Genomic DNA, 15,521 nt, shown 5'->3' with positions numbered 1-15,521 from the left:
TTAGATCTAATAATCAGAATGAAATTTGGGTTTAGCTTTAGTGAAATGGGCAGGACATCATGTGGGTTTAAGCTGGATGTCTAACACTGTGTGTGCGTGTCCACATGCAGGTATCTAAAAGTGTATTTGCTTTGTTGTTTTGCTGTATCCACTGGTGATTTAAATTAACAGCAATTTACTCTGACATCAACATATGGCATAGTTCTTCCTAATGCACCGGATAAACAGAATAAACATTGTATTACTTTCTCAACACTGTCCTTGGAGCATAGAGGAAGACTGAAGATAAGATGTTATCTATAAGATGGACAACAGAGCACATTACGTTTCCTATGCCACTGACTTGGTTCATGTGTAAGAGCCTAAAAAGCAACAACAGAAAATATATATTAGTAAATGTTTATGCTCTGATGCATATCAACCAATCTTCTTTGGCTCTCTGGAATCAATCTTTCAATGTTAATTGCTCGAGGATAAACTATTGCATTTAAATACTGTTAGTTATATAGGAAACAACAATAGCAGTAATTGTAAATCAATAACACTCCACATGCTATCTGCCTGGGGAAAAATAGGCTGTGAGCTATGATTTTAGAGCATCCACTCTCCTCTGTAAATTATTCATAAACAAAATATGTCTACAAGCAAACTGTCAAACTGACACCAAATACTGCAGTTGATACAAACCTCTAAAACCTTTGTGCCTTTAACAGTTACACTGTTACTTTGCAGGCACAGAGAATGCTAGATGTTTCAAAAAAGGAAACAAAAAACTGTCAAGTTGGCAGATGTAGTTATGTAGTTATATACAGATATGATTAGCCCCCGACACATAACTCTGTCAAGAGGGAGACAGCCTTCATCTTTGGTTGTTACAGCTAACAGGAGCTTGTTAATACCATCTCTTCACTTTGATACGGAGTTATCATCCAAGGTCAGAATAAAAGTACTTTGGGGGTTCTATATCAGTGAACAGCACTTGAATATGCATATGTTGATATGCATATGTTGATATGCATCTCATATCCTCTGTGTCATGATTACTGTGAGATAGACATTAGAGCCCTCATTGTCATTTTTCGTTAATTAATAGTAGTAAAAACATAAACCCTTGGATTACTGTGTGCAATATGTATATGTATATATGCTTAATTTGTATGTGTGAAAATACAGTGTGCAAATCTTAGGCTGAAACGCTGGAACCATGAAATAATTGTCAGAAAATTCCGATTTCTTGAAACTAGAATTTATGTGTGTTTATTGAACCTTATAACCAATTAAAATAAAGAAGGCAAATATCATTTGCATATATAAACAACAATTTGTATAATTCTTGCAACATTCTGCATTTTTGTGCAATTTATTGCTCACAGCCAGTTTAGCTTAAACAAAAACATTTGCATGGGTTAGGTTTAAATGGTCTCAAAACCTCATGTAATGAATTTGATACACTTAGCATTAGAGGGTTGATTTTGGAGCCTTGCATGAGATTTTCATTCTGTTTTTTTGTTTTTTTTTTCAAAGCATGTCTCCTGATTACACTTAACTCCATTTCTTTCAGTGAGACTCATGTGAGTACAGGATTCCTAAAACAGGATAACAAGCTTTCAGGCTTTAGGTGTGTTTGCCCTGTGTGTTGTCCAGGCCCCTTGGTGAATACATCACATCACTGATGTGACTCAGATGGATACATGAACTGGAAAACCCAGTCAACTTGCACATAATTTGGCCTCTAGAGTGGTCATAAAAAAGGGAGATCCCTTGAGTGAACATGTGGTCAAGCTCATCAAACACAGCACAAATACTTCTGTAAACATTGCAACAAAAGTTACTCTATACCTGGCAGAAAATAAAAATTCATTTAATTTGGTACAATTAAGATGATCTTAGATCTAGATTTAGGACGGACGATAAAGAAGCTTAATGTATGCATAACATTTAGCTTCCTCTACAACAACGTTAATGTCTGGCCTATTGAGAAAAAAAAGCAGCAGATACCAAGGAGAGAATCCAGTCGTTCATTCTATAAATAATCTCAGACCTCAGCAAGTGCACAGGCCTCTTTTCCTTCTCTGTTGTGTCTCAGACGGAGCTGGTTTGTCAGGTAATGAATAAGGCTTGTGTGATCGCTATCCAAGTAACGAGGGGCCGTTAATGCCCAAACTAACCACGGGCTCACTGTTTAGTTGTGTTTTGCCAAGTATCGGGAAGTCTGTCTGCAGGCTAATTTATCTGACTCTGGGATGCAGTTTAAAAAGAGAAAAACAGATACATACCTTATACAGCTACTTCTCGGGTAGACAGATGACCTAAAGATAGGGTTGATGTGTTGTTAGTTTAAAAATTAAACTATCACTATATTAAATTAGAGCAAAGCAATAATTTTTAGAGCAACCATGTGATTTAGGCCACATGTCCCAATATAGAAAGGAGGCCTAGAAAAGCTACACTCAGAGGTTCTGTGAAAGAATGACCCTCCTGAAAATGCAAATTTAAAGCAGATCCTTCTCAAAGCCTGAGCAAACACTTGTCTTAGGTAGTTCATCCCATAAGAAACAAAAATTAAGCAGTGATTGTTTCTGTGAAGATGAAAGATTGCACCCTCTACTTGCGCTAACACAGATTTGAAGTTTTTTTTTGAGCAGCAGCCAAAAGTATAATTCATTAGACAGACCCTCTATAATGAGCCAACATAGACAAAGCACCCAATTTCCACTGTGTCCTCTTTCCCCTGGGAGCTGTGATCATAATGACAGTGCTGTTTGTTGCCTGGTTTCATGCTGAATCATGATCGCACAGCCACAGGCCCTCGTTCTTTCTTTTCTCACCTCTCTCCCATCGCTTTCTGGAACATTGATTATTTTTGCAGCTTGTGTCACTTGCATGAGCAGTGTGATCTGTTTTATCTATTCATTTCATCAGCCTGTTACGAAGACAGCACGAGTTGACGAAGCTACTTTGTTGTTTTATTTTTCAGTGCCTTATGACGGGACTTAGTTTGAAACCCAGATGCAGAAACAGTGAAGCTTGATGGTAAAAAGCAAGGCAGCCTATTTGCTGTAACCCTGTTAGACCCTAACCCTAAACCTAACCAGTGTGCTATCAGAATATGTAACGGAAAAAATAATAGTTGGTCTCCAAAGAGGCAATTACAGAACAAGAAAGTAATCAATCTAACTGATTGTTGAACATCATAACAAACCAGAGTATACCCCCATGTGTGCCGTTGAAGAATAAACAGATAATCTCTTCTACCCATTTGCTTTATGTTTCCAACATCGATGCGTGTGCTCTCCATTAGGCCTCTACACTGGCATGTATTCCACCCATTTGGCTCCAGCTGATGGAGCACTCAACAATCACTTCAGTGTCGAGTGGGCCTCTCAAGTATATTAGGTTATAATTTTTTCATGTACACTTGCATTTTTATGATAAGAGGCTATTATTGCTATTTGATGGGTTTTTGGTTTTGTAGCTAATGCATTTTAGCTCTTTCTTCCCATTTTTGCTGCCATTTCTGCTGTGTATAGGACAATAAATGCTGTAAGTGCCATCAAAACTGGTTGATAATACTTAATAATATATATATATATATATATATATATATATATATATATATATATATATATATATATATATATATATATAAAACAAAAAAAAACACCCAGCACGCCCCTGCGGGCGGTTTATCCTTCAAGCTCGGGTCCTCTACCAGAGGCCTGGGAGCTTGAGGGTCCTGCGCAGTATCTTAGCTGTTCCCAGGACTGCGCTCTTCTGGACAGAGATCTCCGATGTTGTTCCCGGGATCTGCTGGAGCCACTCGCCTAGCTTGGGAGTCACCGCACCTAGTGCTCCGATTACCACGGGGACCACCGTTACCTTCACCCTCCACATCCTCTCGAGCTCTTCTCTGAGCCCTTGGTATTTCTCCAGCTTCTCGTGTTCCTTCTTCCTGATATTGCTGTCATTCGGAACCGCTACATCGATCACTACGGCCGTCTTCTTCTGTTTGTCTACCACCACTATGTCCGGTTGGTTAGCCACCACCATTTTGTCCGTCTGTATCTGGAAGTCCCACAGGATCTTAGCTCGGTCATTCTCCACCACCCTTGGGGGCATCTCCCATTTTGACCTCGGGACTTCCAGGTTATACTCGGCACAGATGTTCCTGTACACTATGCCGGCCACTTGGTTATGGCGTTCCATGTATGCCTTGCCTGCTAGCATCTTGCACCCTGCTGTTATGTGCTGGATTGTCTCTGGGGCATCTTTACACAGCCTGCACCTGGGGTCTTGCCTGGTGTGATAGACCCCAGCCTCTATGGATCTTGTGCTCAGAGCTTGTTCTTGTGCTGCCATGATTAGTGCCTCTGTGCTGTCTTTCAGTCCAGCTTTGTCCAGCCACTGGTAGGATTTCTGGATATCAGCCACCTCCTCTATCTGCCGGTGGTACATACCGTGCAGGGGCCTGTCCTTCCATGATGGTTCCTCGTCTCCCTCCTCTTTCTTGGGTTTCTGCTGCCTGAGGTATTCACTGAGCACTCGGTCAGTTGGGGCCATCTTCCCAATGTATTCTTGGATGTTCGCTGTCTCATCCTGGACTGTGGTGCTGACACTCACCAGTCCCCGGCCCCCTTCCTTCCGCTTAGCGTACAGCCTCAGGGTGCTGGACTTGGGGTGAAACCCTCCATGCATGGTAAGGAGCTTTCTTGTCTTTATGTCAGTGGCTTCTATCGCCTCCTTTGGCCAGCCTATTACCCCAGCAGGGTACCTGATCACGGGCAGGGCGTACGTGTTGATGGCCCGGATCTTGTTCTTACCATTCAGCTGACTCCTCAGGACTTGCCTGACCCTCTGCAGGTACTTGGTGGTTGCAGCTTTTCTAGCGGCCTCTTCATGGTTCCCATTCGCCTGCGGGATCCCCAAGTACTTGTAACTGTCCTCTATGTCTGCAATGTTGCCTTCTGGTAGTTCAATCCCCTCAGTTCTGACTACCTTCCCTCTCTTTGATACCATCCGACTACACTTCTCCAGTCCGAACGACATTCCAATGTCATTGCTGTATAGCCTGGTAGTGTGGATCAGTGAATCGATGTCTCGTTCACTCTTGGCATACAGCTTGATGTCATCCATGTACAGGAGGTGGCTGACAACTGCTCCGTTCCGTAGTCGGTATCCGTAGCCAGTATATATATATATATTTAATATGATTTAACAACCAGGCCATGTCATCATTAGACTATTGTAGTCAATACATCCATAACTGCTTAAAATAATAGGTAATTCCCACTCTCCCATCTCGCTGTGGTTTGCACTAACCTCCTGCCTGTTATTAATGAGCTATTAATGAGACTCATCAGGAAGAAATGTAATCCAAGCTTGAGAAAACAAGTAAGGGTGTTTGTAGTCTTTTTTCTGAGTTTATTATTATTATCATAATGCACAGTGTAGCATCAACTGTTGCACACAATTAAGCAAAGCACAAAACTGTGACTTCATTCTTTGTTGACAACTCTTATTACAGAGAAAGGGATATAACTGGTAAGGACCTTACAGCCTACTTTTCTAAACAACAGCAACAGTGCTGTAGCAGTTAATTTGATATTTAAATAATTTCTTGCAAAGTGACTATACTCTGGTTCAGTGTTTAGTTCTGTCACAGGTGCTGGAACGTTTTTAGTTCAAGTTCTGATCTTTTGACTAATAAAGCCACATTCAGTTGTTCCTTTATTTACCAGAGGTGTCCACAGTAGGTAGCTCCGCATGGTGGAATGTTTACGCCAAACTCACAGATGCAAACTAAGAGGGATTTGTGCTTCTTCCTTTTGCTTTTTAGACAAAAGTGTAACCCACTTATATATTGGTGGCTCTGATCTTTGTGGTTTATGTCTTGGGCATTTTATTAGTTTCCCCGTTTACCTGTTCAAATTAGCAAAATAAGTATTACATAATTATTGTGCATTGTGCACAAGGGTGTTTTTCGTACATAGATAACTGGTAATCTATCAATCTACCCAAAACATGCCAAGAGGTAGCTTAGAAACAATCAAAAGACAATTAAATGTGCCCGATACATCATAAAAAGACGAATTGTTAAATTACATAATAGGAGTCTAGTACACTGAAAAGCCCAGTAGCCTTTAGTTTACTGCTGTTTTTTCTAGGAACTATGATGAAGAGATAAACAAATGGTACTAATATCAAGCTGCAGTTCAAACTTTAATGAATACTAATTAATTAATTAATTAATTAGTATTCAATTAATTAATTAATTAATTAATAAAATGCTTGTTTTATATTAGTAAGAAAACGTTTATGAAAACATTTAACTGAATAAGTTAAAAATTACGTCAGCGTCTATTCAGTGCTTTCATACCTTTTTGGAGGGGCAAAGAAAAAGCAAGAAGGTATTGGAACCGGAGAAAGAACGTTTTGCGGTGCTGCAAATGCTTGCATTTGATGCAGTACTTGGATTGTTTTGCCACGAGTTTCCGGCATGCAATGCGCGACAGTCACGTGGCCATGATGTTCTGGAAACTGATTGGCTGCCGTTGTGAGTTCAGAGGTTAGCTTATTTGGTAATGTTGTTATGTACCCAGCTGCTGAGATGTGTGTTATCTGTTCATTATTGTAACAGCTGTTGCTCTTTGAGACTTCTGTTACATAAAAATAGTGCACGAATGTGCTATCGCTTGATTATTTGATTCGTTTTGCACTTTTACACATTTGTTTTGATCGGCGATAACTTCGACATGCTAATGCTAGCTGTGTAGCTACGTAGCTTGGTGAGAAGTCTCCTAAATGTCATGTTGTATCGAAACCTGACCTTGTAGTAGCAGTGAGCTGGAAGGCGACTAGAATGGCTTCTGCCAGAGCTATGACATCAACCAGGCTTCTGTGTTTATTCAATGCGACAGCAGCAGGATCCATTAAAACATTAGCCAGGACAGGGTGCAGAGTGTGTCTCACAAGAAATATGAGCAGTTCACCTCCAAGGCTGCAGGGCTGCATGTCAGCATGGATCATTGATCAGTATGGCAGTAATGGTGTTCTGAAGTACACAGAAGAGACCACCGTTCCCACGATTAGTTCTGCCACTGAGGTGATGATTAAGGTCCATGCAGTTAGTCTCAACCCCCTTGATGTAGCTATGAGGGGTAAGTGCTGCTAACTCAAATTAATAATTAACAAAGAAACGAATAACTTACATCAATAAGCCAAGAAAATTCTCAATTTCAGGTGGCTATGGGGCTAAACTGCTGAAGTTAAGAAGAGATCCATTATCTGTGATGGACAATGACACTGAGTTTCCTCTCATTCTTGGTCGTGATTTGTCTGGTGTAGTAGTGGACTGTGGATCTGGGGTTACCCATTTTGCCCTGGGAGATGAGGTAGGTTCTGCATTGCACAATCGTCTTTTAAAAGATGTACTGGAAATTAGTGACAATAATATTATAGCTGCATTCATTGCATTGATGTTAAAGTTAGTGTTTAGTGCTCTTTATTGACATCCTCTTAAGGAATATTAGAAACACATCTAGACACATTCTATTACAACATCAGCAGCAGCTACAAGCTTTCTCAGATTGTTAGTGAAAATTTACCATATTCTCATATTGTACTCTAGTGCCTCTTCTATTCATTTGGAATGCATTAAGTTGTACATGTGCACTTAAAAAGTGACTTTGTAATATCAGATACTTTATTAGTTGCTATTTTGTTGCTTCATTCTACCTTCACTACCTTCATTCTTTGTGGCATAAATTCAAAAAGGTGATGGAAACATTTCTTGAAGATTTTGGTCCATATTGACTTGGACAGTTGTTGCAGATTTGTCAACTGCACATTCATGATGTGAATCTCCCGTTCCACCACGTCCCAAAAGTTCACTATTGGATTGTAGGGCATTTAAGAACACTTGTCCTTTTCAAGAAACCAGTTTGATGTGAGCTTTCTGACATGGTGTTATCCTGCTGGGAGGGATCAGCATGGTCAGCAACAATACTCAGACAGGCTGTGACATTTAAATGATGCTCGGTTGGTACTAAGGGGTCCAAGTGTGCCAAGAAAATATCCCCCACACCATTATACCACCACCACCAGCCTGAACATTTGATACAAGGCATGATGCATACATGCATTTATCTTCTTTTCACCAAATTCTGACCCTACAATCTGAATGCCACAGTAGAAATCTAGACTTGTCTGACCAGGCAACCTTTTTCTAATCTAATGGCAACTGGTGTGGTCTTCCACTGCTGCTGTAGCTGACTTGCATCAAGGTTCATTATATTGCACATTCAGAGATGCTCCTCTGGATTCCTTGGTTGTAACAAGTGGTGATTTGAGTTACTTTTGCCTTCCTATCAGTTTTAACCAGTCTGGCCATTCTTTGACATCAATAGGGACGTTTTGACCAGAGAACTGATGCTCACTGAAAAATGTCTCTTTTTCAGTCAATTCTTTGTATACCCAAGAGATGGTTGAGTGGGGAAAATCCCAATAGATAATTTGTGTCTGAAATGCTTAGACCAGTTCATCTGGCATCAACAACCAGGTCATATCCAAAGTCCATTAAATTATCCTTTCCTCCTCGTTCTGATGGGGAACTTCATCAGGTTGTCTTGACCATGTCTACATGCATAAATGCACTGATATGCTGCTCCCATGGACCATATGTCTGCCTGATTAGCTATATGCTTTAACAAGCAATTGATCTGGTGTACCATGCAAAGTAGCCAATAAGTGTCTATTAGTGATCAACTGACAACCTGAAAAATAACTAGACAGGATGATCTTTTTAATATTTTGTCAGATTCAAATGCCATTTGAAATTGAGTAGATGACTGTAAAAGAAAGTGCACAAAGCAAGCAAAATGCTTTGTTTGTTCTTGTACATTTATAATATATTATTTGCATAATAATATAGTCACGATATTCATAGACATATGGACTGAGGGTCAAAGTCATAAAGACTGGGCACCCTTGATTTTATGTGAAGTGATAAATACCATATTAAAAATGCGAAGGCAAATTTGCTGATGTTACACAATTTTTCTAAAGTTAAATATGGTTATATTGCTTAGCCCACTTACATGCACCTCCATAGTTAAGTCATTCAGAGACATTTTCTTGTTGAAAAGATCAAGTGCTTTCTGCTTGGTCTCCCAGTCAGTGTGACTCATAATAATTTGAGACCCTGCTGTCTCCCACATATCTACATTACTGTCTTCCTGCAGAGAGAAATGCAATTATGCAAATCTGGCTTAAAGTGAATGTAATTAAATCACTGAACAATACAGCAGTAAAATTTTCCACATGCACTATTCTAGTAATTGTATTTCACCAGTATAAAAATATCTTTGGAAACGTCTAATGATGAGAAAGGACAGGAGCAGTTGTGTGAGACCCTAATAGCTGATTAACCAGATTCAGAGAGTGAGAGTAGGTGGTTAATTTAAGTTGTGTTCTGCATGTTAAATGTCATATTTGTCTTCAGGTGTGGGCTGCTGTTCCCCCTTGGAAACAAGGCAGCCTGGCTGAATATGTGACTCTAACAGAGTACGAGGTGAGCAGAGTCTGTGCAGCAGTTGGATGGCGGTGCATTTTCAGAATTAACTGTGAATAATTTAACTAGTGTCTACACAAAGACTGAGATTAAAGTAATTTTATTGTCAGTTTGTTTTTAAACTAATGGAAAAAGTTCATTGAGAACCCTTATTTAAACTGTAAAATACATTAAACAAAAGTTCGGAAGAAGCGAACCCTGTTTAGTAATCCTTCACTGTAAAATGTAATTAGGATTAAGTTTGTTTGTTAGCTGTAGCTGCCGTGGCACCAATTAAAGGGACATACAAATTGCCCTGTGTTTTCTTGCTGCATTGAACTTCATTTATTCTCCGACTCTGGCTGTCTGCCCTCACAGTAGCTGTGCTGATTAGACACAGCCTCAAAGTTTATAAATGTAAAATATTGTTTACAAGTGAATGCAATTCTAACATTGTTAACACTCTCTGTGTGGCTGATTTTTGCAGGTTTCCCATAAGCCAAAAGTACTGAGCCACATAGAGGCGGCATCCATTCCTTATGTAGCCAACACTTCTCTGTCTGCACTTGTCAATGGAGGTGGTCTTTGCAGAGACAGTTCTTCAAATAAAAGGCAAGAATCAGCCTGATCCAAAATAATTTTATGTTGAGCTCATTTCACCCTGTTGCCATGTATACTTATTAAAAAAAAAACATTAAAAAAGTGTTAAGCCCCTGAATGCTATAAAAGATTTAATAATGTCTTTCGTTTGTGACTTGGAGAATTGAATATGCTCTTTCCTTGTTGAGAAATCAGTCCAGTCATGTCGACTCAGAATGTAACGAAACCCGTTTCAACACTTTCATTTCATTTTAATTGGCAACAAGAGTTTTAAAATAACGCATTTAACCTGCAAACGTCAAAACATTTAACCTAACCCGAATTTTAATAGAACTTCCTCTTTTCGGCTAACGTAATAGCTTCCAATCCTGCAAATCCCTTTGTACCCCCTGAGGCTTCCACTTCTTTTCGTAGCTTTGCATAAATGAGTCACACAGTAATTGAATGACCCTCTTGTTGCTGGGGTTTCTCCTCCTAGAGTTTTAATCACTGGAGGATCAGGAGGTGTTGGAACATTTGCTATTCAGGTAAGACAGAGTGTCTTCGTTTGGCTATGCCTGTATCTATATTTATGCCTTTTAAACCCTGACAAAGTAAGATCTCTTGCTGTGTGCATACTCCCTGTTTTTTATCCTTTATGTTTCACCAGCTGTTGAAGGCTTGGGGCGCCCACGTAACGGTCACCTGCTCTCAGAACGCTGTGGGTCTTGTTAGAGGGCTGGGAGCTGATGAAGTGCTGGACTACACAGCAGGAGATGTGGTTGAACAACTAGAAATGATGGAGAAGTAAGAGCTGCAGTGTATACATTGAAACTTGTGTGGTTAGATTGTACTGTGTTTAAAGAAACGCTGGAGCAAAATGTTGCTCACTGGTCCCAATGCTGGTGTCTACTGAAGTATCATTAGAGTCTGTGCCAATCCAGTGAACGTGTTAATTAAAAAGGACTCATCTAGATTTGCTAAATTTGGTGTGTTTCGCCCTTTAAACACCCAAATGTGGTAAACATATTCCTATCAGCTTGGCACACCTGTTCGCTGACTCACTTTCTAGTTTCCATGGAAACCACGGTTTAAGGTCTGAGTGGATGATGGTTCATTTATTTTCCTGCCCCTAAAACAAAATTGGTAGTGCTTGGTTTGGTGTCTTAGAATTCCAGCAAGGGGCTAAACCAGCACAGTGCATAGTGTACTGACATAGGATAATTTGTTTTGAAAAAGTAAATTTTGTTTTGTTTTTTTACCACATTTCCAGCAAGATGTTTACAAGATTGTCTGCCTCTTTTTTCCACCTCAAGGTTTGACGTTGTTTTTGACGGCGTGGGTGGGGACACAGAGGAGTGGGCGATGGGCCTGCTAAAGCCCTGGTCTGGTGCAAAATACGTCACACTGGTAACACCTTTACTTCTCAACACCGACTCTATGGGCCTATTGGATGGTACATTGAATGCTGGTTTCTCTCTGCAGAGCAAGGCCATTCAGGTAAACACCAGTAAAACTGACTTTTGATTCAAACAAAAGTGGATGTACACACAAAAAAAGCTTCCACTGAGGTTGTTTATTTTTGTAACACGGACTGAGGTTTGTTTTTCTCACTAAGGCATTATTCTGGGTGTGGCCTGCCAGTGCTTCCAAATTGAAATGTCATACTTGATCCTCAGTGGCATGGAAAGAAGACATGGATATTTCTTTTCCATTCAGTTGATTATATGGATTGGAGCTGAGGTGACACAGGGAGGGGGGAAAAGTCAAGTGATGACTTGACTGAGCGTCACAGTAAATTTTTGCACTGCCTGTATTTTTTCTTCTGTTTGTATGTGCTGTGTGCAGGTGAAGATGGAATAGCATTAACACTTTGAGTCCCTGCATGCGTGTTAGGTTTGTGGTGTTGCGTTTCCCTAATAGCTGGTGTTCATGTCATGAAGATCATGACCGAACAGACGAGGACAGGGTGGACAGGGTGCTCTAGGGACTGAGTGAACTTGTCCTGGGCAGGGTAGGCACTGGTGACAGCACAGCTGGCAGCGTTAGAATGGATGAGACAGTGTGTGTGTGCGTGCGTGCATGTGTTTGCTGCTGAACCAGCAGTATTTGGTGTTTGTTCAGATTGTGGCCAACCATTTCCCCCCCCTCCCGGCAAATACCACTGTTTGTGTGTTTCTTGCCAAGCCTCCGAGGCCTTTTGTCCATGGGAGCAGCCAGCTGGTCACTTTGGCGAGGCTCCGCTGCATCAGTCACACCCTCGGTGCCCAACGCTGGACAGCCTGCCATTTTTATCTGTGCAACTGAGCCCTCTAGTGTCAAACTAGAGCTGCACTGAACAATCATGAACTGTCTGGTTTTTAACAAGCAAATCAGGGTGGTTTTACCAGAGCAGTTTTACATAATAACACAATATTATCAAGTATAAAGCAAGGTTATGTTTGGTTTTGTTGTTTTAAATGAATTATTACACCACTAATTTTATTTAGACATTTGGAGCACCTTTTACAGACCTTTTTTCATAGCTGGCAGTCCTGGTCTTTTTCACATATAGCAGGAAAAATCTTAGTGAAACAAACCATTAGTGGTTTCTCTGTTTAATTTAGATGCCCTAATAAACTAGTATGCCATCAACCAAAGTATTTGTGCTCAGAATCCTGCATCACTCAAAGAAACGTAGCTCAGATTCATGCGATATGTGATGGTCAGAGGTCCAGTTTGTGTCCGTGTGTGTAAAACTAAATACTAGCTTTCAAGTTATGTATTATTTTTTAAGAACAACAATTTAATAAATGATAATTGTATTACTAGATGTGAACAATAACACTGCTAATATAATCCAATATTCCTGTTTCTGCTCATCTCATCATCAGTTATTCATGACAGTGCGTCTGAAAATTCACAAAACCAAATCATTAATCTAAACATAAATGTTTAAATTAGGTGCTTTAACATTTTTAGTAACCTTCAGTAGTTTATTGAAAACTTATCAGGAAATTAGTGCTAATTAGTCCTTTCATACAAAATGCGGTTTCTTCCTCCTAAATCCTTATGGTGCTAATTACTGTAAGTCAGGGTAACTGCCATGTGTGTTTTAGTCAGCTTAGTTGTCTTTTTTGGTGTTCTGATCCAGGTCTTAATTTTTTAAAGTACATTTTTTTACATTTTCCTTCTCTTTTTTCCTAACCGATAACTCTGTGTGGTTACTCATGTGTATGAGATGCAGACAAGCCTGACTTCTAATTACTGCCTCCCGTTTGCTTTCTTCTTAGAATTTATTATCAAGCGGAGTCTTCTATAGGTGGGGATTTTATGCACCAGATGGACCTGCCCTGGATGAAGTCAGCAAGCTGGTAGATGCAGGGAAGGTACTATATGGCTTTATTATTCATATCATGCACACCTGCCTTTTAGGACCATTTGTACTGACAGAATTAGGGTGATGTCTAATTTGCAAATCCGTCACAGGCAGAGAGTTGAATTTATGCAGAGATGGAGATCATGCAACTCACTGAATACGGAACATACCATGGATTCCCTATGAGTTTGTATCCGAGGCTCCCATGTGGCTTTGTGAGGGAGTCAGAATCACATTCCTGCTATTCTGGTTGGCTGGTTGGTTGGTGTTGTGCACGGTTGGCTGCTGGGCGATTGAGTCAGGCGCCATCAGACGGTGAATGGATTTTTAAACAGTGCTGAGCAGCCATTCGCAAAAGCGTGTGGGACCTCTGTCCTTTTGTGCTGGGGCTTACAGCAAGCAGCAAACTCAGGCCAGTGGCGGGAATCTATGACCTCCGGTGCCCCACCACCCCTCCTCACAAAACATACACGCATGATCTCTCTGCTCTCTCTGTCCTATTTGCAGTCAGAAGTGTGGATGGTTTCCAGTGACGCGACTGCCCTCCCCATTCATTGTTAAAGACAAAAGATGGTGACCACAATAACAAGCCTGGCTGCTTGTGTTCTGGGACTAGCACAGGATTGTCCAGCCTCATCACATTCTAAACCCCTCCCTCACGTTTTCACTCTTGCAACTATGAAAGCAGCGATGTTGTAGCATTAGGAGTTTGTGGTTATTTGCTAGACTAAACTTTTTTGATAATGGGTTTGATTATGGGATCACTGTAATTTGCAGTGCTTTGTGACTTGCAAAAAAGCCTCTTCACTAAGATGTGAAAGTGGAAATGGTTCCAGTGCTGTTAAGTTTGGACAGTTACTCATTTTGTCTGGTTTGCTGCTCTTAATGCATGGTGCTTACCTCACGAGTCGGATTTGCACAAGCTGCCACATTCATGACAGACTGTCAATACTTATTCTGATGGGGTTTTTTTTTTAAGCGCCATTAAAACAAAAGCCAAAACTAATTTTCATAATCAATTGAACTCCTGCCTAAATGTGTAAATCTGATCTTTTAATTATTTCCCATTTCTGCTGCTCTGTCACAGATCCTGCCTGTTGTGGAGGCCCAGTTCTCATTTACTCAGGTGCCTCAGGCTTTTCAGAAGCTCGAGAAGGGCCATGCCAGAGGGAAGACGGTAGTCAGGGTGGCTGAAGAGGACGATAGACAGACTGAAGAGCTGGTGCAGGACAGCAGCACGGAGACTGTAGAGTCAGTGCAAGAAACAGCCAAGCAAAGCTAAGTAGAGGAAAGCAGGTGCCTAGAGAGTTTCTGTTATGATCCTTCTCACCTCCCCTTCACCATCAGCAGAGTGAGAGGTAGTCTGTTTTGTAGCAGACTGCAGTCGTGACCTGCGCTTGTAATTAGAAGATACCAGAAGTTGTATCTCTTGTTAACGAGCCTTCTGCGATGTACTCAAAGTTTTCAAAGTTCTCAAGTCGTGCTGTGTTCATCATGTTGAAATTACTAATGTTACCAGCTAAATGCTCCTCATGTCAACCATGCAGCTGGTTATGGTTACCAGACTTTTGGTAATTAGCTGGCTGGTACAACATTGTATAAAAAAGCTTTTCTGTTACAAATGTGGAAGAAACTATTTGTTTTTTCTTTTTTTGGTTTAGTTACCCATCACTACCTTGTATGTGAAATTATGTGGACATCCTGTAAAGCTACATAATCTGAAAGGAATATATCAGTGTAACTTTCGGGGAACAACAAACATCTGAAATGTTTTGTTTTTTGCATGTCCATTCCACTCAACTGTGCACTGTTTGAGAAGTTCATTGACAAAAATAGTTTTATTATATTGAAAAGAAAAAAGTTCTATGTTGAATAGTTTTGATTAAACAAAAATAAAAGACATGATATTTGTTTCCTTGTGTTGCATGCAGCTGGAAAAAAGCAATATGTACTAAATAACAGCACATTTCATTAAAAAAAATCCAAAAAAAAGTTTTAACACTGTTTTAAGTTAATAAAAATAAGGCAAAAACAGAT

The 15,521-nt window shown here is 40.3% G+C and overlaps 1 protein-coding gene across 2 annotated transcripts; it reads left to right on the top strand.

The window, feature by feature from the left end:
- The first annotated feature begins 6,532 nt into the window (after positions 1-6,532).
- LOC308397385 (reticulon-4-interacting protein 1 homolog, mitochondrial-like) lies at positions 6,533-15,386 on the top strand. Of its 2 annotated transcripts, XM_080883261.1 has the most exons (9): positions 6,534-7,157; positions 7,240-7,391; positions 9,500-9,568; positions 10,035-10,159; positions 10,626-10,674; positions 10,797-10,933; positions 11,443-11,626; positions 13,399-13,494; positions 14,572-15,386. In XM_080883261.1, exons 1-9 carry the CDS (start codon positions 6,860-6,862, stop codon positions 14,764-14,766), a joined length of 1,305 nt encoding a protein of 434 aa, XP_080739387.1. In that variant the 5' UTR covers positions 6,534-6,859; the 3' UTR covers positions 14,767-15,386. The 2 variants fall into 2 exon arrangements, with proteins under 2 accessions (XP_080739388.1, XP_080739387.1); XM_080883262.1 differs by lacking the exon at positions 13,399-13,494 and having other exon boundaries at positions 6,533-7,157.
- Positions 15,387-15,521: the final 135 nt, after the last annotated feature.

This window comes from Rhamphochromis sp. 'chilingali', assembly GCF_963969265.1.
Source record: "Rhamphochromis sp. 'chilingali' genome assembly, chromosome: 5".
Classification (NCBI taxonomy): Eukaryota; Metazoa; Chordata; class Actinopteri; order Cichliformes; family Cichlidae; genus Rhamphochromis; species Rhamphochromis sp. 'chilingali'.
This window is presented reverse-complemented; position numbering and strand designations above follow the sequence as displayed.